Here is a 20,139-nt window from a genome sequence, read left to right on the forward strand (position 1 = left end):
AATTGTATGTGTGGGGTGCAGACATGAGGTAGTCATAAAAAAAACATGTTAAACACCATTATTGCACACAGAGTGAGTCTATACAATTTATTATGTAACTTGTTAAGCACATTTTTACTCCTAAACTTATTTAGGTTTGTCATAACAAGGTGGTTGAATACTTGACTCTAGACATCTCAGCTTTTCATTTGTGATTAATTTACAATCATTTATAAAAACTTAATTCCACTTTGACATGAGGTATTGTGTGTAGGCCAGTGACACCAACATCTACATTTGATCCATTTTAAATTCAGGCTGTAACACAACAAAGTGAGGAAAGGGAAGTAAAGGGGTGTGAATACTTTCTGAAGGTACTGTATGTCATGGGTTCTGGAGTCTATCAGAGCTCTGACATGAAGTTAGTGGGTGTGAATACTTTCTGAAGGTACTGTATGTCATGGGTTCTGGAGTCTATCAGAGCTCTGACATGAAGTTAGCGGGTGTGAATGCTTTCTGAAGGTACTGTATGTCATGGGTTCTGGAGTCTATCAGAGCTCTGACATGAAGTTAGCGGGTGTGAATACTTTCTGAAGGTACTGTATGTCATGGGTTCTGGAGTCTATCAGAGCTCTGACATGAAGTTAGCGGGTGTGAATACTTTCTGAAGGTACTGTATGTCATGGGTTCTGGAGTCTATCAGAGCTCTGACATGAAGTTAGCGGGTGTGAATACTTTCTGAAGGTACTGTATGTCATGGGTTCTGGAGTCTATCAGAGCTCTGACATGAAGTTAGCGGGTGTGAATACTTTCTGAAGGTACTGTATGTCATGGGTTCTGGAGTCTATCAGAGCTCTGACATGAAGTTAGCGGGTGTGAATACTTTCTGAAGGTACTGTATGTCATGGGTTCTGGAGTCTATCAGAGCTCTGACATGAAGTTAGCGGGTGTGAATACTTTCTGAAGGTACTGTATGTCATGGGTTCTGGAGTCTATCAGAGCTCTGACATGAAGTTAGCGGGTGTGAATACTTTCTGAAGGTACTGTATGTCATGGGTTCTGGAGTCTATCAGAGCTCTGACATGAAGTTAGCGGGTGTGAATACTTTCTGAAGGTACTGTATGTCATGGGTTCTGGAGTCTATCAGAGCTCTGACATGAAGTTAGCGGGTGTGAATACTTTCTGAAGGTACTGTATGTCATGGGTTCTGGAGTCTATCAGAGCTCTGACATGAAGTTAGCGGGTGTGAATACTTTCTGAAGGTACTGTATGTCATGGGTTCTGGAGTCTATCAGAGCTCTGACATGAAGTTAGCGGGTGTGAATACTTTCTGAAGGTACTGTATGTCATGGGTTCTGGAGTCTATCAGAGCTCTGACATGAAGTTAGCGGGTGTGAATACTTTCTGAAGGTACTGTATGTCATGGGTTCTGGAGTCTATCAGAGCTCTGACATGAAGTTAGCGGGTGTGAATACTTTCTGAAGGTACTGTATGTCATGGGTTCTGGAGTCTATCAGAGCTCTGACATGAAGTTAGCGGGTGTGAATACTTTCTGAAGGTACTGTATGTCATGGGTTCTGGAGTCTATCAGAGCTCTGACATGAAGTTAGCGGGTGTCCAATTGATGAATGGCTTACCGGACACAATACGTTTCTGTCACTCACTAATGTCTTATATCACTCTACAATAAATAACTTCACAAAAGAGCATGTGAGGGTGACTAACACATGTACAAGCCAACTGGGGGAGAGATCATAATGAAATATAGAGTTGGAATGTAAAGGTGTGACTGGAAACATGATAATCAAGCTCTGAAAATCTCTATTCTGTAGAATAGAGCCTGTATGAGTTGTGTTTCTGAAGTAAGTTATCCACATGGGAAAGAAGTGATCAGAGGAGATGGACACAGTGGACTCTGTTCTCTCTCTCATGTCCTTTTCTAACTACCCCTGCATCCCAGCTCCTCGTAACACTACACACACTTTTCTCCCTTACACTCTCTCGCTCTGAGGGACCTATAAATAAGTGGATCCAGCCTAATAGCGAGGGGACAGGTGCCCAGGCTCAGATTTCCCCAGTGAAAGAGAAGCCCTGCCACTCTCGCACCAAAGGCTGCGGTCACACACGCTACAATGTGCCCTCTACCCACTGTACCCATGAGCAGAAAACAGCCAGGTCTTAATCAATGACTTCATTTGCTTCAAACTTAAATCGTTACTAAATTCCTTTAGCTCCAGTGCTAAAGTTATCCCAACACCTAACACATTTAGGTCATTAACTACTGAGGAGAGTGCTACAAAAACCTTTACCTTACAAAATACTCTCTCAGTTCCCCTTTTGTGCTGCGACTAATTCTTTGTTTCGAGTCCCTTTCCATTATTCTATTCCGAAAGCAGACTCACCCACACACACTACAATGTGCCCACTAACACACACCTCTGATTTGATTCTGCTTGGACTCACCCAGAACTTGACAAGAAAGAAAGTGTCTGGCTGCCCCTTCTCAAACAGCTCCTTCAGCCCTCCCTTCTTCTCAGGGAACTTGTCGTAGATCTGACGGATGTCCACTGCCTCCAGATAAGGGTCACTGAAGGTGGGGTTGGACTGACCGATGTGCACAAACAGGTGCTTGTTAAACTGGAAAACAGAGAGAGATGTTGATTACTTTCAGAGCACTGATTCAGTTCATGGTCAAGATGCAGTCATGGTGTGAGGAAGTTCACATTACAGCTTTAGGGAAAGGGTTGGATGAAAAGGAAGAGTTTGTTTATCTTTATGTCTCAAACTTTTACATTGATGAGCACTGAAAGGGTCCCTATCAACTAAGTGAGATGAATATGAATGTGGAGGCTTATTAGGCAGGGCGAGTGGCTACTAAATGACTACTCACGGTCTCTGGGTCCTGAGGCTGCTCCAGGAAGGCAGAGAACTCCAGCATGCGGAGTTTGGAGCTGGCGATATTCCGCCCCTGCCACGGGGGGGCGCCCGGTGACATGGATAGGCCTGCCATGCTCTCATAGCCTGAAGAAGAGAGGGGGGGGGGGCGCAGAGTAATAGAACATACCATAGGTTTGAAAAATGTTGTTGCATACTGTCAGTTTCTCTGAGCTTTTTTGGAGCTCTTCGTCACTTGCAGACCATGACAACGTCTGTCGACACATGGGGACATGAAGGGAAGCTGAGAAAACCCACCTGTTATGGGGGGTGGGCCGGACGTCTGCATGGCGTAACTCTGCTGGGAAAAGGGCTTAATGCTGGAGAGACAAGACAGGCAGTAGACACATTACACCCTGACCCCTCGCACACACGACTAGACCGGCAGACTGTTAAACACACTGGGGGCTCGGGTTCATTAACCAAAGTGCCATTTAAATAAACGTGTTAAGATGTTACTCTGTCACATTCAGTTTTGACAGATTGTGATTTCTATTTATTCAGTGGCAGTAGGCCTATGCCTTTTTACTGACAGTCAGAGAGGCTCACACGCAGGCATAGGGGATCATTACATTTTGTCAGCTGGTTATGGTCATGAAAATGACTGCAGGTCTCGCGGTAATTTATTGTTAATTAATATAAACATGTTTAGCATCTCCAGGCCTCCACACATACAAGCCTCTGATGTGCCTTTGGAACATCTACAGTTTAATAGAGTCTAATAATATACACCACCACAACAAATCCATTATTTATTTTAGGCAGGTTTAAAGAAACATGCTATGAAGGAAATGTATTTCAGAAGAACAGAATCTGAGTTGGCCTACTGTATGTTATCTGGCTATGTTCCATGATGTAGGCTAGTTCATTTAGCTGACAAGATATGCTTATAAGTCCCTTGCAATTACTTTATAGTAAGAAGAATATATTTGAACGTAGCTTAATGAAATAGAAATCATATTTTTCCCATTCCAGAGCAAGTGCGCATATGAAATGGTTATGTTGAGCGGAAAAGCGACCATTTGAAATAGGTCCTATACGCTAGATTTAGAGTTATTTGGCAACTTTAGTGAAATGACACAAACCTGAGAATGTCTTAGAAGTCAAAACATTTATGGGCTGCATGAAGCAACTCTAGGATATTGATGACTGGAAAAAGTTGCAAAAAAATTAGTAGTTGGGATCCTTCTCTTTTTAGTGGCAACCATCACATAGAAAATCCTGGGCTTATGTCACATCTACTCTTGCTCCCCCGTCGTGCTCGAGGTTGCCGGTCTACTAATCACCGGACCTGGCAACCCATCATTACGCACACCTGCGCCTCATCATTAGTCGCACCTGGACTTCATCACTTCCCTGATCACTCCCCCTTTATCTAGCACTCCGTTGTTGTCACCCATCAGGTAGTATTGTTTCATGTCGAGATGCAACGGGTGGTTGTAGTTTCACGCTATGTTCGGTCATATTAAACTCACTGGTTTCCTGACTCATTGCGTCTTCGTTACATCTTATAAGAATGCATGTTTTACTCCACGTGTCAACCACTTTTTGAGGGCTTGCAGCTGATATTCTGCCCAATTTGGCCAAACTCTGTATGCCATGGGTTCTCCAACCCTGTTCCTGTAGGTACCCCGTACTTCATTTGGGGAACAGAGTTAAATCTGTTTGGAAACATTAGTAACACGTTTTCACAAAACATTTTATTAAACAGTTGACAGACCCTCTCTGTGCGCTTGAGAAATGAATGGAGGAGATGGAAACGCACAGGGGTGAGATATTCTGTCTTTTAAAAATTTTTTTTTTAAAAATGTTACCCCTTTTTCTCCCCAATTTCGTGGTATCCAATTGCTACAACTCCCGTACGGGCTCGGGAGAGACGAAGGTTGAAAGTCATGCGTCCTCCGATACACAACCCAAACAGCCGCACTGCTTCTTAACACAGGGCGCATCCAACCCGGAAGCCAGCCGCACCAATGTGTCCGAGGCTACACGGTGCACCTGGCAACCTTGGTTAGCGCGCACTGCGCCCAGCCCGCCACAGGAGTCGCTGGTGCGCGATGAGACAAGGACATCCCTACCGACCAAGCCCACCCTAACCCGGACGACGCTAGGCCAAATGTGCGTCGCCCCACGAACCTCCCGGTCGCGGCCGGTTACGACAGAGCCTGGGCGCGAACCCAGGGACTCTGATGGCACAGCTGGCGCTGCAGTACAGCGCCCTTAACCACTGCGCGGGAGGCCCGACATATTCTGTACTTGAAGGTAACGTGTCAGCCTATTAATTTAGAAAATAAAAATAATCACGGCATTCAAAATCAAATAAAAACTCACTATAATTTTAGGCTAACTAAGTCGCACTGCACAATCAGACTATACAGCAAGTTTGGAGTGTAGCAGAAGGTAACATCCAGTATGCATAATAATACAGTTCACACTCAAAGGCCTTTACTAGAATTGTTTACATTTTGGAGCATAGGCTAGACCAGTTATGTACCAAATACATCTTAAATCGGTGTTTAAAATAATAATATCGCGCAGTGGGTAATATGCTGTAATTCCTTATTTTTTTTACGGACATGGGCTCATATTTTGGCCAATGCATAAACTCTAATAAGCTGTCCATTTCGTTGGGTTTGGCTTTGAAACAACATCCACAACGATCATGTTTTCCACTGTTTCAACCTGTTGTTGAACTTCTTTCTTCAAATTGATCGATCACAGTAAGGTGAGTTTCAAAAGCACACTGTATTGATGATAAGTGTTTGATGTGATTTTGCATTGATGTCGGAGTGGTTAAAGGGACAATAGAACGCTGGGTACCAGGCCATTAGTGACCTGACAGTCTTTAGCGAGTTGGATCGTTAGCGAGTACCAACGCATGTCCAGAGTGCATAAGAGGAGATTACCGTGGTTTACTGGTCATGTGGAATTTGACTGCGGTCATGACTCATGACTGCCGGTCTTGCAGAAATATGGTCACCGCAACAGCCCTATACACACACACACACACACACACAGGGTTGTAACTTACTCTTCAGGACCGCCATGCCAAAACTGGGTAAAAAGAAAACATGGAAACATATTTTATTACATACACTCTATATGACACCACCTATCTTTCTACTGTATATGTATCCCCCAGTGTTGCTCAAGGACAGGGTGTGTGTGTCTCTGTCTGTCTGCGCACACTACTCACACCACCAGCAGTGGGGTACGGCGGCCTGGACAGCCCCTGCAGAGCCATCTTGTTCTGGAAGGCGGTGGCGGAGATGGTGGCCATACTCTGGAGGGCCTTGTCTTTGGCAGCCTGGTCCTGCAGACACACACAGCAAGGCCCAGGGGTCAGGTCACGCTCTCCATTATAGTCAGCACCCTGTGGGAATACTAGCCTCGTTATGTTGTTTGTTGGGTGGGAAATGAGGGGTGAAAGCCAGGTTGATCATAGGGGCTGGGCTGGGAGGATGGGTAATATTGCAGTCAAGATCCCCGAGGTTGAGAGTAAGGTTTATTGCTTTGGCAGAGGCCGGGGGGTGTTGACAAGTGGCCTATGTCTCTGCTAGAGGTCACAGTGGGAGCTGGGTCGAGCATGTCGGAGGGCTAGCTCTATGCTAATGGTAATGATCAAGCTAGTTTGTGGCTAAATGCTAACAGTAAACAGGTGACATGGTGGCTACCAGAAACAGCAGTCATTCCTGTCTATGATATAGCGTTATTGTTCTGTTGTGCGTGTGTCCATCATGCCGACTTGAGCAGTTTCCAACTCATCGAGGACTACCAACACTCTCAGCCACATAATGCTAGGCCACATGGCACAATCTTGTTCCCAGAACCAGCTGACACAAGTGCATAGCTGAAATATGGGGAGTACATTTGGTAGTGTTCTCAGTTACAAGAAAGATGTATTTAAAAAGGCCTGTCGGAGGATGCCTTGTGACCAATGCTGGGCCCTGCCAGCTGTGGCCCAGTGGCCACCGTCCAAGGTGACGGAGAGCTGTGTTGTCTTGTGTGTGTGTGTTTGCGTGCATGTCTGCGGTAAGAAACCTAAACTAAGAAAGTGCTAGGGGCGGACGGTGTTAGGAAAGCTTTCACCCACCAAACAGGAACACTTTTATTGAGATACTTACCAAATGAAATGCCTGGAAGGAACAATACAAAAATTAATTTCTCTCCTGACAAACGCATTTGTTCATATCGTGCACAGCAAGCCTCAGGCCAGGGATGCTGGAGCGTATCCACATTTACTGTGGTCATTTGTAGATATGCATCATAGGACTAAGCATTCCATATAACACCCACATGAATTAAGGTGGTGCTATTAAATACAACCCACTCTCTGTTTGTCATTGTTTTGTCTTTCCATATTGTTTGTACTGAAATGTAGGAATGGGAACCATTAGAAATTCCATATCGAATTCATGGCTATCAAGGCCATGGGCAAGAATGGTATATTGAGTCATTTTTTTTCATGGAATCAAACCTAAAAATGAGAAGAGAATAACATGGTATGAAGGTCACAGGAAGCCTTCCTGATGATCTGCACTCTGTGGCTTTAGAACAACACCATGGCTACAGCCAAGCAGCACCACAGCCTCCCCAACAACACAACAACTTCACACTTTAAAATAGGCTTTTTAAACCTTTTCTTGCCCAGGAGAATCGGTGATCCAGGGTGAATGGCAAGGAGAGGTAATCAACATCTTAAAATGACTGGATTTGATCATTTTTTATTATTATTTTGACCTCCCACATCCATATAATTGGAAGAGGAAGTGTAAACTCTAACATAGCCTAGTAGCCAGAAAGGTAACTCCAAACACATTTTCACTAAGAACAGCTGTTTAGCTGGTTAAATGAAGGTTAGCTGTGTGTTGGCAAAACATTAATCAAGTCAAGAAAGCTTAGCAGCAGCCAGCGGCACTTTCTGCACTGGTAGCGGGTGCTTTTTCAAAGCCCATGTCAGATACTCCATTGAGTGTAATTGAATCAAATAAAATGTTATTTGTCACATGCGCCGAATACAGCAAGTGTAGACCTTACAGTGAAATGCTTGCTTACAAGTCCTTAACCAACAATGCAGTTCAGAAAAAAAGTGTTAAAGTATTTACAAAAATAAATTGAAGTAAAAAAAAAGTTTGAAAAATAACAATTAAGGAGCAACAATAAAATAACAGTAACGAGGCTATATACAGGGGGTACCGGTACAGAGTCAATGTGGGGGAGTAAAGGTTAGTCGAGGTAATTGAGGTAATATGTACATGTAGGTAGAGGTAAAGTGACTATGCACAGATAATAAACAGAGTAGCAGCAGGATAAAAATGGGTGTGGGGTGGGGACAATGCAAATAGTCCGGGTAACCATTTGATTAGCTTTTCAGGAGTCTAATGGCTTGGGGGTAGAAGCTGTTAAGAAGCCTTTTGGACCTAGACTCTGTGCCAATGAGTGTAATTTGCTCAATATTTGGATTGATAAATAAAGTTGACATAATTAGAAAGAAGATTCTTCTCTTTTCTACTGTAGGTATGTAATTCAACATTCCTTTATTCTGTTGTTGCTAGGGATATATTTTTATACAAATATTTTTGCGGACCCCCTGTAGTACCTCAGTGGACTCTTAGGGGGGAGGCAGACCCCAGGTTGAATACCCCTATCTTAAAAACATCAGCCACCAGCACGCTACTCCAAATGATCTGCATAGCTAGTGCTGTAGCAGTCATACAATTGGAATGGGTAGAATGGTAGACATTGACATTCCCATTGAAAGCAAGGTCCCTACTGTAACACCATGGTATGTGGCATGGCAGACATTGGAGAGGTTGTTCAGAATGTGGATGACTTGTGTTCTAAAAGGTCGAATTGCTCCGTTATATTGGTGGATCCATGTAAATCTTCCAGAATTTAGAACCTGTTTGATTCGTTTTTCTACCCATTCCATTGCTATGGTACTAGCCGTTCAAGCCAACCCACAATGCAGTGCACAGGTTCAAGATTCAAAAAGGGGGGAGACTCACGTAGCGTACCTTCAGCTTCACCTGGATCTCCCGGGCCTTCCGTCGCGCTAGCACCTGGATGTGACTGGACACCTGGAGGAGAGAGAGAGGGATAGAGAAAAAGAGAGAGAGATTAGGTCTGATCAGGTCTATGGCAGATGTGCTGTACAGGGTTCGGCCAACTATCCTCCATGTTGGCGCCAAATGTACAACAAACAATAATATTCCTTTTCTCATTCTATGATGTCATTGTCTTGAGACTTTTGGTACCAATATGTCACTTATTAAGAACGGCAAACTGAATTGTTCATGGCCCTGGCCACTGCTAGACCAGCAGGTGTCCCCCTTCCCCTCTCACTCTACCCTTCCTCAACTCATTGTCAACTCCAACCCCTCTCCCTCTTTCCCCCCATCACATCTTCACATAAAGGGACACAGATGGACCCCTTTCCCTCTCTCTCTATATAATGCAACATCAGTCAGTGTCAATATGTCAGTCAGTCCCTCCATATCAAATCAAGAGCTTGGAACAATAAGGTTCTCTGCATTTTTGTCAAAATGTTATTGACATAGCCTTGTTCAGTTCAATGTTCTTTGCCTATATAGTACTCTAACTACCCCCAACTCAAGTTGTTAAGTTCAAAATAATATGAGGGTTTGGAACTTTAAAGCCAATTATCTCAGAATCATCTTTTGCAGATAAAACCTTATAGTCCCAATCTCTCGAAATCCCATGTCCCAGATAGGGTCCAAATCTCTGCCCCATCCAGCCCTCTACAGTGTCCTCTCTGCCGTAAAGATCCTGTATTCCTCTGCTTCTTGCTCTCCTAATGAGGCTGGGCCACGTGCTAGGTGAAGTGGTGAAGAACACGCAGTCGTCTGATCCTATAGCATCTGTGCATTGGGCCCCGGCCCTCTAAATCACTCAAGAGAGGCCCATTTCAGCATGAGAACGGGGTTGGGGCTCGGGAATGTGTCGGAGTGACAGCAGCATCATTTCCTGCTGTCATGGCTTTCCCCTAGCCCTCTCTGGGTTTTTTCCAGCTCCTGATTGGAGACAGCTTGGACAGACATGGATTGAGTGGGTTGTTTAAGGGGTGCACATGGTTTGGGAGAAAGGGAAGGAAACATATAGGGGAAAAGTGGAGTGGTGTTACGAAACCCACCTGCTTTCTTGTCCGCGTCTTCCCTGTGCGTAGCTTGATGTACCGTGCTATCAGCTCGTTTCGTCCTGAAAGAGCCAGCACATTGACATTAAAAAAATTATTTGCATTAAGAAAATGTAAAGTTATTCAATATACAATGAGATATTTGTGGATTTGTTTACATGCAAAGTTTGATTTAGTTTATTAGTTCATTGTGATATGTCCAACAGTGTAAATCCTTGTTGAATGTATGTAAATGCAACAGGCTTGGCATGGTGTCAGTAGGAGGATAGGTCAGCTAGGGGATGATGAGGTACTGCTAACTTATCATCAGCATGCTGGTTGGCTAGGAAAATCAGCTGCAGAGGTGGGAGGGGTGTCTGAGTCTGTGCTAATGTGTCCTGTATGTGTTTGTATTGGTGTAAGTGTGTGTGTATGTAGATGTGTTATCAGTAAAAGTGTGTATTTGTGTAAACGCAAGTGTGTGGGTGTGTATGTGCAAGTACGTACATGTGTGTGCAACCGCACTTGTGTGTGTGTGTGTGCTTGCCCTGGTCTGTGTACCCTGTGGGGTTGGTGCTGCTGAAAGACAGGTCACATTGGCTGAGCAGGTGAAAGGGTATAGCAGCCATGCGATCCCAGGCCGGGCTCAGAGGAGACACCACAGCCACAGAGAGTGACGAAGGAGGCCTGGCCTGGAGAGTCCGCTCGGCAGCTGGTCTGTGTGTGTGTCAATGTTTATAAAATACGCCTGCAGTAAATCTTAGGCTTGTTCCTCCATCAAGGCTTTGGTTACAGGGCAAAGGACTTGGTTCAATGGTCATGTGGCCTCTCACCTCTTTCCCTGGCCCTGTACACACATGCACACACACACAGTACCAGTCAAAAGTTTGGACACACCTTCTCATTCAAGGGTTTTTCTTTATTTTTATTATTTTCTACATTGTAGAATAATACTGAAGACATCAAAACTATGAAATAACACATATGGAATCATGTAGTAATCAAAAAAGTGTTAAACAAATTAAAATATATTTTAGATTCTTCAAAGTAGCCACCCTTTGTCTTGATGACAGCTTTGCACACTCTTGGCATTCTCTCAACCAGCTTGAGATAGTTTGGGATGAGTTGGACCGCAAAGTGAAGGAAAAGCAGTAAACAAGTGCTCAGCATATGTGGGAGCTCCGTCAAGACTGTTGAAAAAGCATTCCAGGTGAACCTGGTTGAGAGAATGCCAAGAGTGTGCAAAGCTGTCATCAAGGCAAAGTGTGTCTACTTTGAAGAATCTAAAATATACTTGAACACTTTTTTGGTTACTACATTATTCCATATGTTATTTTATAGTTTTGATGTCTTCACCATTATTGTACAATGTAGAAAATAGTACAAACAAAGAAAAACCCTTGCATGAGTAGGTGTCCAAACTTTTGACTGGTACTATACACACACACACACACACACACACACACACACACACACACACACACACACACACACACACAGCGTGCCTCCCAGCTGTAGAAGAGTCGAGTTTGCACCACCTCTTAAACACTGTAATTTTTCCCTGTCACACCACATCTCCATGTGAATTAACACAGAGATCAGTCACGCAACGCAATGTGGAACAACCAGCATAATATTTTCCTCACATAGTGATGCTTGGGTCAGAAAACCCGACCCTACCCCGTCTGACCAATCAGAATGCCCAGTTACGTCGAGGAAGAAGCCCAGAAAAACTGGTAGGCAATAAAAGTGATAAGATTCAGCTTGAACTCCAAAGGGTACCCTATTACCAGAGCCCTGGTGAAAAGTAATGCACTATATAGGGAATAGAGTGCCATTTGGGAAGCAACCTCCGAATGGAATGCAAAACAGTTTCTCCAGCTCTCTTCTGAGCCTCGCTGCTGGGGATAAGGTTCTAGCAGACGGTGTTTGTTCCGACATACAGTAACTTTCAACTAATCAATCTCTAACAGTGTTAACGTTTAATAGGGGACTAGTCCACTGCAGGCAAATTTACGACTTATGAAAGTGGCAGCTGTTAGCATTAGAGGCCATTGCGGTGAATTTGGCGGTGATGGTTTTCTGTGAAGTGGCGACATGTTCACAAAATAGTTTAAATTAAGGAGGGCGATTGTAACCTCTTTATGCACACAAACACAAACACACACACACACACACAGCTGTAGGGCTCCCTTTGTGTCATGCTTTTATGGACTTAAACCTTTCTCTCAGTCTCCTTATGTCTCCACACACAACCCAGTCACGGCACTCATTCACTCTGAATCTTATTTTCATTTCCGGGCTGGAACTGCTCAAGCATTCAGTGTTTATCAGAAGGTGCACTCGCTCGTCAATTGTTTGAGCACCTCAATGCATATTTCTTTAATCCCTTTGGATTAAAAAAAGTGTTCCACATTTCTTGTGCACTTTGCAGTTGCTGACTGAAAACAGGCAAATACTTTTTGAGAGGTCACTGTGAAGACTTGGCGAGGTCACTGTGAAGACTTGGGGAGGTCACTGTGAAGACTTGGCGAGATCACTGTGAAGACTTGGCGAGGTCACTGTGAAGACTTGGCGAGGTCACTGTGAAGACTTGGCGAGGTCACTGTGAAGACTTGGCGAGGTCACTGTGAAGACTTGGCGAGGTCACTGTGAAGACTTGGCGAGGTCACTGTGAAGACTTGGCGAGATCACTGTGAAGACTTGGCGAGATCACTGTGAAGACTTGGCGAGGTCACTGTGAAGACTTGGAGAGGTCACTGTGAAGACTTGGGGAGATCACTGTGAAGACTTGGGGAGATCACTGTGAAGACTTGGGGAGATCACTGTGAAGACTTGGGGAGGTCTCTGGGGTGACTTGGGGAGGTCTCTGGGGTGACTTGGGGAGGTCTCTGGGGTGACTTGAGTGGAATCCAGATTTTTGGCATTGTGCTTATAAAATAATTTGAGCCAAGATTTGGCATTATGTTCACATACTGTCACACAAAGTCTCTACACACATGGCATCCTCCCAGTCCACTCAGCCCATTCAAAATTAGCATCCTGTATTTATTACCATTAAACCTAGTCATTAATGAGCTGTTAAAGAGGCTGGTGTTCATGTGTTTACAATGCATTGGGAAAGTATTTGGACCCCTTGACTTTTTCCATATTTTGTTACGTTACAGCCTTATTTTAAAATTGATTCGTTTTTTTCTCCTAATCAATCTACACACAATACCCGATAATGACAATGCAAAAACAGGTTTTTAGACATTTTTCAAATTTACATAAGTATTCAGACCCTTTACTCAGTACTTTGCTGAAGTACCTCTGGCAGTGATTACAGCCTTGAGTCTTCTTGGGTATGACGCTACAAGCTTGGCACACCTGTATTTGGGAAATTTCTCCCATTATTCTCTGCAGATCCTCTCAAGCTCTGTCAGGTTGGATGGGGAGCGTCGCTTCACAGCTATTTTCAGGTCTCTCCAGAGATGATTGATCGGGTTTAAGTCTGGGCTCTGGCTTGGACACTCAAGGACATTCAGAGACTTGTCCCGGAGCTTCTTGTGTATTATCTTGGCTATGTGCTTAGGGCCGTTGTCCTGTTGGAAGGTGAACCTTAGCCCCAGTCTGAGGTTCTGAGTGCTCTGGAGCAGGTTTTCATCAAAGATCTCTCTGTTCTTTGCTCCGTTCATATTTACCCTCGATCCTGACCAGTCTCCCAGTCCCTGACGCTGAAAAACTTCCCCATAGCATGATGCTGCCATGCTTCACCGTAGGGATGGTGCCAGGTTTCCTCCAGATGTGATGCTTGGCAATCAGGCCAAAGAGTTCAAGCTTGGTTTCATCAGACCAGAGAATCTTGATTATCATGGTTTGAGAGTCCTCTGGGTGCCTTTTGGCAAACTCCAAATGGGCTGTCATGTGTCTTTTACTGAGTAGTGGCTTCCGTCGGGCCACTCTACCATAAAGGCCTGATTGGTGGAGTGCTGCAGAGATGGTTGTCCTTTTGGAAGGTTCTCCCATCTCCACAGAGGCACTCTGGAGCTCTGTCAGAGTGACCATCGGGTTCTTGGTCACCTCCCCGACCAAGTCCATTCTCCCCCGATTGCTCAGTTCTTCCATTTAAGAATGATGGAGACCACTGTGTTCTTGGGGAATGCTGCAGAAATATTTTGGTACCCTTCCCCAGATCTGTTGTTCGACACAATCCTGTCTCTGAGATCTACAGACAATTCCTTCGACCTGATGGCTTGGTTATTGCTATGACATGCACTGTCAACTGTGGGACCTTTATATAGACAGGTGTGTGCCTTTCCAAATCATGTCCAATTAATTGAATTTACCCCAGGTGGACTCCAATCAAGTTGTAAAAACATCTCAAGAACGATCAATGGACACAGAATGCACTTGAGCTCAATTCCGAGTCTTAACAAAGTGTCTGAATACTTATGTAAATAAGGTATTTGTTTTATATTTTTTTTATAAATGTGCAAAAATTTCTAAAACCCTGTATTCGCTTTGTCATTATAGGGTATTGTGTGTAGATTTTTATTTAATTCATTTTAGAATAAGGCTGTAACGTAACAAAATTTGGAAAAAGTCAAGGGGTCTGAATACTTTCCGGATGCACTATATATCAGATGTCCCTGGCACTCCCAGAAATGGACGGGTGGTATGATTTTAAAATGATCTAGACAGATCAGAGACACTGAGAAGTAGTCATTCAATAGCACAATGATGAGGTCATTATCGTGTGATCGTGTGACTGTGTCAACTGAATGGGTGGTGTCTAGACTCCAGAGGGGGCGACGGAGCAGCAGCCTGTCCTTGGCCAACTCAGTGGTTTAGGTCAGGTAGGTTAGAGACTGGGATCAGGAAATAGGATCCAAGTTCTCCAGAGCAGAGCAGTGACCGACTCTGGGAACGCGGCTGGTCTAGAGATCATCTGGGAGCTCCAAGAAACACCCATGGTCCCCTCACCCTCACATCCTCAGGGAAAGGTCAGAGGGGTTAGTGGTGGGTGCAGGATGTGTCACGCGAAGGTGCAGGTGCAACCCTCCCCTCCATCCCTGTCATAAATCTGCCTCCTCTCACAAGGCAGGGTTCCTCTCTGTCCCCGAACGGTCAGTCCCTGCTCTCCCTGCTCTCTGTGTTCTCTCCTTCCCAGAGCATTCCTCACATACCAACACCCTGACTGCCCTGCCTTCTGCAGCACTGGGCCTGCATCTGTTCTCTCTGCTGCCTGCCCCATGGGGGCGTACTTGGTTATTATGTGTGTGTGTGTATTTGTACTTGTGTGTGCGCACGCAGCTACACCACTTGACCTCTGTGTACAAACACTCACACCCTCATGACGCTAGAGGACATCCACTCACACCATAGCACATAGCCATCCCAGCCTTGCTAGCCACTCCAGACTCCAGCACAGATGACAACAGAGGACCCAGCTTCTTACGTCTACTCTCCATCTATTCTGAACAGTGGCGTTCCATGGGATCGACATGATTAGGCCAAACATGGCAGCCACTTTGTAACACACAAACCATCTCTGTTAGACAGAGAGCACACGTGCACACACACAGCAAGCCGCTTTATGAACACACATCTGCCAGCCGTACGGCTTCCGACAGCCTCTCTGTCTCTGGGCGATAACTAAGGTCAGATTTAGGCCGCAGGCAGGAATGTGTTGGCAGGGTGCGATTTCCCCTCGGATAGGATAGCTAGCCGAGAGATTTGGAGTGGTGGCGTGGAGACTCCTGACACAGGCCCGTCTCTGAAGCCACTGGCTAGCTCACTTCTCTCTTACTGACACTATCTGCTATGGCGCTGTCCATGCAAAGCTGTTCACTGTCAGTCCTGGAGGGCCAAAACACTTCTGGTTTTCATCCTCTTCTTCTAATAAGGGACTAATTCAGTCCTGGGACACCAGATGTGTGCAATTAACCACCAGGTAGAAACAAAAACCAGAAGCGTTTTGGCCGTCCAGGACCGGAATTGAACAGCCCTGCTGTAAAGACTTAGACCGGGATTCAAAGATACAGGATGTGAACATTGCGTTTCAAATGTGAAATCACTGTAACAGCAGCAGCAACCGTACCTCTCCACCGGTTACATAATATTATAAACTGGGTTCGAGCCCTGAATGTTGATATGCTGACAGCCGTGGTATATCAGACCGGTTTCTTTACGTAGCTTTTATCTATCTATCTACAGTTGAAGTCGTAAGTTTACATACACCTTAGCCAAATACATTAACTCAGTTTTTCACAATTACTGACATTTAATCCTAGTAAAAATTCCATGTCTTAGGTCAGTTAGGATCACCACTTTATTTTAAGAATGTGAAATGCCAGAATAATAGTAGAGTGATTCATTTCAGCTTTTATTTATTTCATCACATTCCCTGCGGGTCAGAAGTTTACATACACTCAATTAGTATTTGGTAGCATTGCCTTTAAATTGTTTAACTTGGGTCAAGCTTCCACAATAAGTTGAGGGAATTCTGGCCCATTCCTCCTGACAGAGCTGGTGTAACTGAGTCAGGTTTGTAGGCTTCCACGATTTTTCAGTTCTGCCCACAGATTTTCGATAGGATTGAGGTCAGGGCTTTGTGATGGCCACTCCAATACCTTGACTTTGTTGTCCTTAAGCCATTTTGCCACAACTTTGGAAGTGTGCTTGGGGTCATTGTCCATTTGGAAGATCCATTTGCCATGAAGCTTTAACTTCCTGACTGATGTTTTGAGATTTTGCTTCAATATATCCACATAATTGTCCTTCCTCATGATGCCATCTATTTTGTGAAGTGCACCAGTCCCTCCTGCAGCAAAGCACCCCCACAACATGATGCTGCCACCCCCGTGCTTCACAGTTGGGATGGTGTTCTTTGGCTTGAAGTGTACCCCTTTTTCCTCCAAACATAACGATGGCCATTATGGCCAATCAGTTCTATTTTTGTTTTATCAGACCAGAGGACATTTCTCCAAAAAGTACAATCTTTGTCCCCATGTGCAGTTGCAAACCGTAGTCTGGCTTTTATGGCGGTTTTGGAGCAGTGGCTTCTTCCTTGCTGAGAGGCCTTTCAGGTTATTGCAATATAGGACTCGTTTTACTGTGGATATAGATACTTTTGTACCCGTTTCTTCCAGCATTTTCACAGGGTCCTTTGCTGTTGTTGTGGGATTGATTTGCACATTTCGCACCAAAGTACGTTCATCTCTAGGAGACAGAACACATCTCCTTCCTGAGCAGTATGATGGCTGCTTGGTCCCATGGTGTTTATACTTGCGGACTATTGTTTTGTACAGATGAACGTGGCACCTTCAGGCGTTTGGAAATTGCTCCCAAGGATGAACCAGACTTGTGGAGGTCTCCAATTATTTTCATAGGTCTTGGCTGATTTCTTTTGATTTTCCCATGGTGTCAAGCAAAGAGGCACTGAGTTTGAAGGTAGGCCTTGAAATACATCCACAGGAACATCTCCAATTGACTGATGTCAATTAGCCTATCAGAAGCTTCTAAAGCCATGACATAATTTTCTGGAATTTTCCAAGCTGTTTAAAGGCACAGTCAACTTAGCGTATGTAAACTTCTGACCCACTGAAATTCTGATACAGTGAATTATAAATGAAATAGTCTGTCTGTAAACAATTGTTGGAAAAATGACTTGTGTCATGCACAAAGCAGATGTCCAAACCGACTTGCCAAAACTGTAGTTTGTTAACAAGAAATTTGTGGAGTGGTTGAAAAACAAGTTTTAATGACTCCAACCTTAGTGTATGTAAACTTCCAACTTCAACTGTATCTATCCAGTCATGTCAGATCTTGGGATACCTAATGAGAGAGAGCATTCGATCAGGGCCTTAGACAGAGGTGAGATGCATGTCAGAGTCAAGCAGACAGCCATGTCTGAATTCTGGAGGCACCTTAGTGGACATACAGTGAAGATTCCTCAAAGTCCCAGAGAGGATCTAATCGCATGTGAGAGTGAAGGTCAAGACAGGGGCTAGGGCTACAGAGCCGAGGTCAGGTTCAGACTCAGGACCTCCCCCATGTGACTGCTGTGCTGTGCCCCCTGCACCGCCCAGCCTCATCCTCAGGAGGGCTCAGGTGTCGCCACTACCCACTCACTACCGAGCAAACCCCTGACCTGGCCATGCCTTCAAGTACTCTCTCTGGAGACCGCAAACAGTGACCCCACTGCAGTAGTACTCAATAATGATATGGTGACTGTTCTGAGAACTCTGTCCTGTCTCAGCTGCAATTACAAAAGAAACATGACACAGGAGCACTTTATCAAAAGGCTACTAGCTACACACAGCCTTCTGTCAGTGAATCTCTCACTTGACTGGAAAGGTTGGGACCTGGGTGAGGAGGATAATTATTTATTTCCCTTGGGCCTTTCCTTTACATCATACACTGTTATTAATGAGGGTTGACAGAAAAAACTGCTGCTCTCTGTTTGCAGGGCACGTTGGCGTCTACACAAGAGAAACAAACATGTCAAGATGTTTGTCGGCAATAAAACCCTTGCAATGAAGGCCAGAGAAAACAGATGTTCACTATAGGAGGTATAGCGGGAGAGCAGGTGTGAAAGAACATGATGACTGAATAAAATATTATACTCTGTCAGATATTTTTGCATAAGGCATAAGGCCTTTTTCTGATTATGTAAATAAGTGATTACAAAAAAAAAAGTGATTACAAGAAGAGTTATGAGTAATTATCCAATGGGTGGGTCTAATCCTGAATGCTAATGCTTCTCGGGCATTATCACTTAATTATTCAATCACTGTAAATAAACAACCAACATTTCCACTATCAAATTTGTTATTTTCATATACGGCCTATATGGGTATCCTATACCTTGGGGCAAAGCACTTATCCAACTGTCCATCCCTCCTCCCCTATAACACACACCATTTGTCATCCCAGCTCTGAAAAGCCTTTCTACTCGGTGGATCCCTGTTACTTTACACGCCGGACGTTAGTCGGATGGGGCAAAGCACAACCGGGACCCATGGAAGCCAGGACATGTTTTCATTGGCACTGCAGGTCGAATGACTGCCACACAAAAACCTCCACAATATCCTTGACACTGTCTTAATAAGCAAGCTAATAACTGCAGTGAGTAATAAGCATGACGGCCACACTATTATGAGAAAAATGCCATGAATGCATGAGGAAATATGAGACAAAAACATTCCTCTCGATATAAGAAATTACAATTGGATGAAGAGGATCTACACGCATACTACAAAATGAACGGTTCCCCATCTCAATATGGCATTGTTGCCTCTGGAATGGCACTTGTTCAGTGTTGTAGACAGGAAATGCAATACAGTGCATTCAGGAAAAGTATTCAGACCACTTGACTTCTTCCACATTTTGTTATATTAGACTTATTCTAAAATAGATTGATTAGGGTGGGAAAAAACTATTTAATCTACACACCATATCCCATAATAACTAAGCAAAAACAGATTGTTAGACATTCAGATCCTTTACTCAGTACTTTGTTGAAGCAGCTTTGGTAGCGATTACAGCCTCGAGTCTTCTCCCATTCTTCTCTGTAGATCCTCTCAAGCTCTCTCATGTTGGATGGGAAGTGTGTGCAAAGCTGTCATCAAGGCAAAGGGTGGATATTCAAGAATCTCAAATATAAAATATATTTGGATTTGTTTAACACTTTTTTGGTTACTACATGATTCCATATGTGTTATTTGATGTCTTCATTATTATTCTACAATGTAGAAAATAGTCCAAATAAAGGAAAACCCTTGAATGAGCCGGCGTTCTAAAACCTTTGACCGGTAGTGTATTTCCATAGGTTTTCCTCTCACTTCATGTAATGATATACTTACATTTTAAAACCTCAACCTGAGAATGAAATTAACATAGCTTTAGGTTGAAATGAGTTGAGTTGTAGCAATGTGTCGAAAGGTCTGTCAATGACCCTGACAGGGCTGATTAAACAGGGTGGGGGGTCAGTGTGGGGGGTGGGCTTAGCTGTTTAGGGGCTGATGGGGTGCGGGTGGGCAGCGGGTTCAGTCTTGTCTCTTTTTTCATGTAGTAAATTTTATCTGGCCGTGAGGCTGTGGTGAACT

General features: G+C 44.2%; 1 protein-coding gene across 12 annotated transcripts in view; it reads right to left on the bottom strand.

The window, feature by feature from the left end:
- LOC139406507 (transcriptional enhancer factor TEF-3-like) overlaps nt 1–20,139 on the bottom strand; it is a 43,638-nt gene that overhangs the window by 6,155 nt on the left and 17,344 nt on the right. For 3 of the 12 annotated variants that reach the window (XR_011633998.1, XM_071149163.1, XM_071149166.1), the window contains 7 exons: nt 10,067–10,131; nt 8,931–8,993; nt 6,110–6,226; nt 5,945–5,967; nt 3,172–3,233; nt 2,870–3,000; nt 2,443–2,616 (listed from right to left, as the gene is read on the bottom strand). Coding sequence is in view for 9 of the 12 variants with exons in the window: in XM_071149163.1 (XP_071005264.1) it covers nt 2,443–2,616; nt 2,870–3,000; nt 3,172–3,233; nt 5,945–5,967; nt 6,110–6,226; nt 8,931–8,993; nt 10,067–10,131 (635 nt within the window). In the remaining 3 variants the exon portion in view is untranslated. Of the gene's footprint in view, nt 1–2,442; nt 2,617–2,869; nt 3,001–3,171; nt 3,234–5,944; nt 5,968–6,109; nt 6,287–7,037; nt 7,050–8,921; nt 8,994–10,066; nt 10,132–17,803; nt 17,842–20,139 lie in introns of those variants that run through there. The other 9 variants (XR_011633996.1, XM_071149158.1, XM_071149164.1 and 6 more) reach the window with 6 other exon arrangements.

Source organism: Oncorhynchus clarkii, chromosome 4, assembly GCF_045791955.1.
Source record: "Oncorhynchus clarkii lewisi isolate Uvic-CL-2024 chromosome 4, UVic_Ocla_1.0, whole genome shotgun sequence".
Taxonomy (NCBI): domain Eukaryota; kingdom Metazoa; phylum Chordata; class Actinopteri; order Salmoniformes; family Salmonidae; genus Oncorhynchus; species Oncorhynchus clarkii.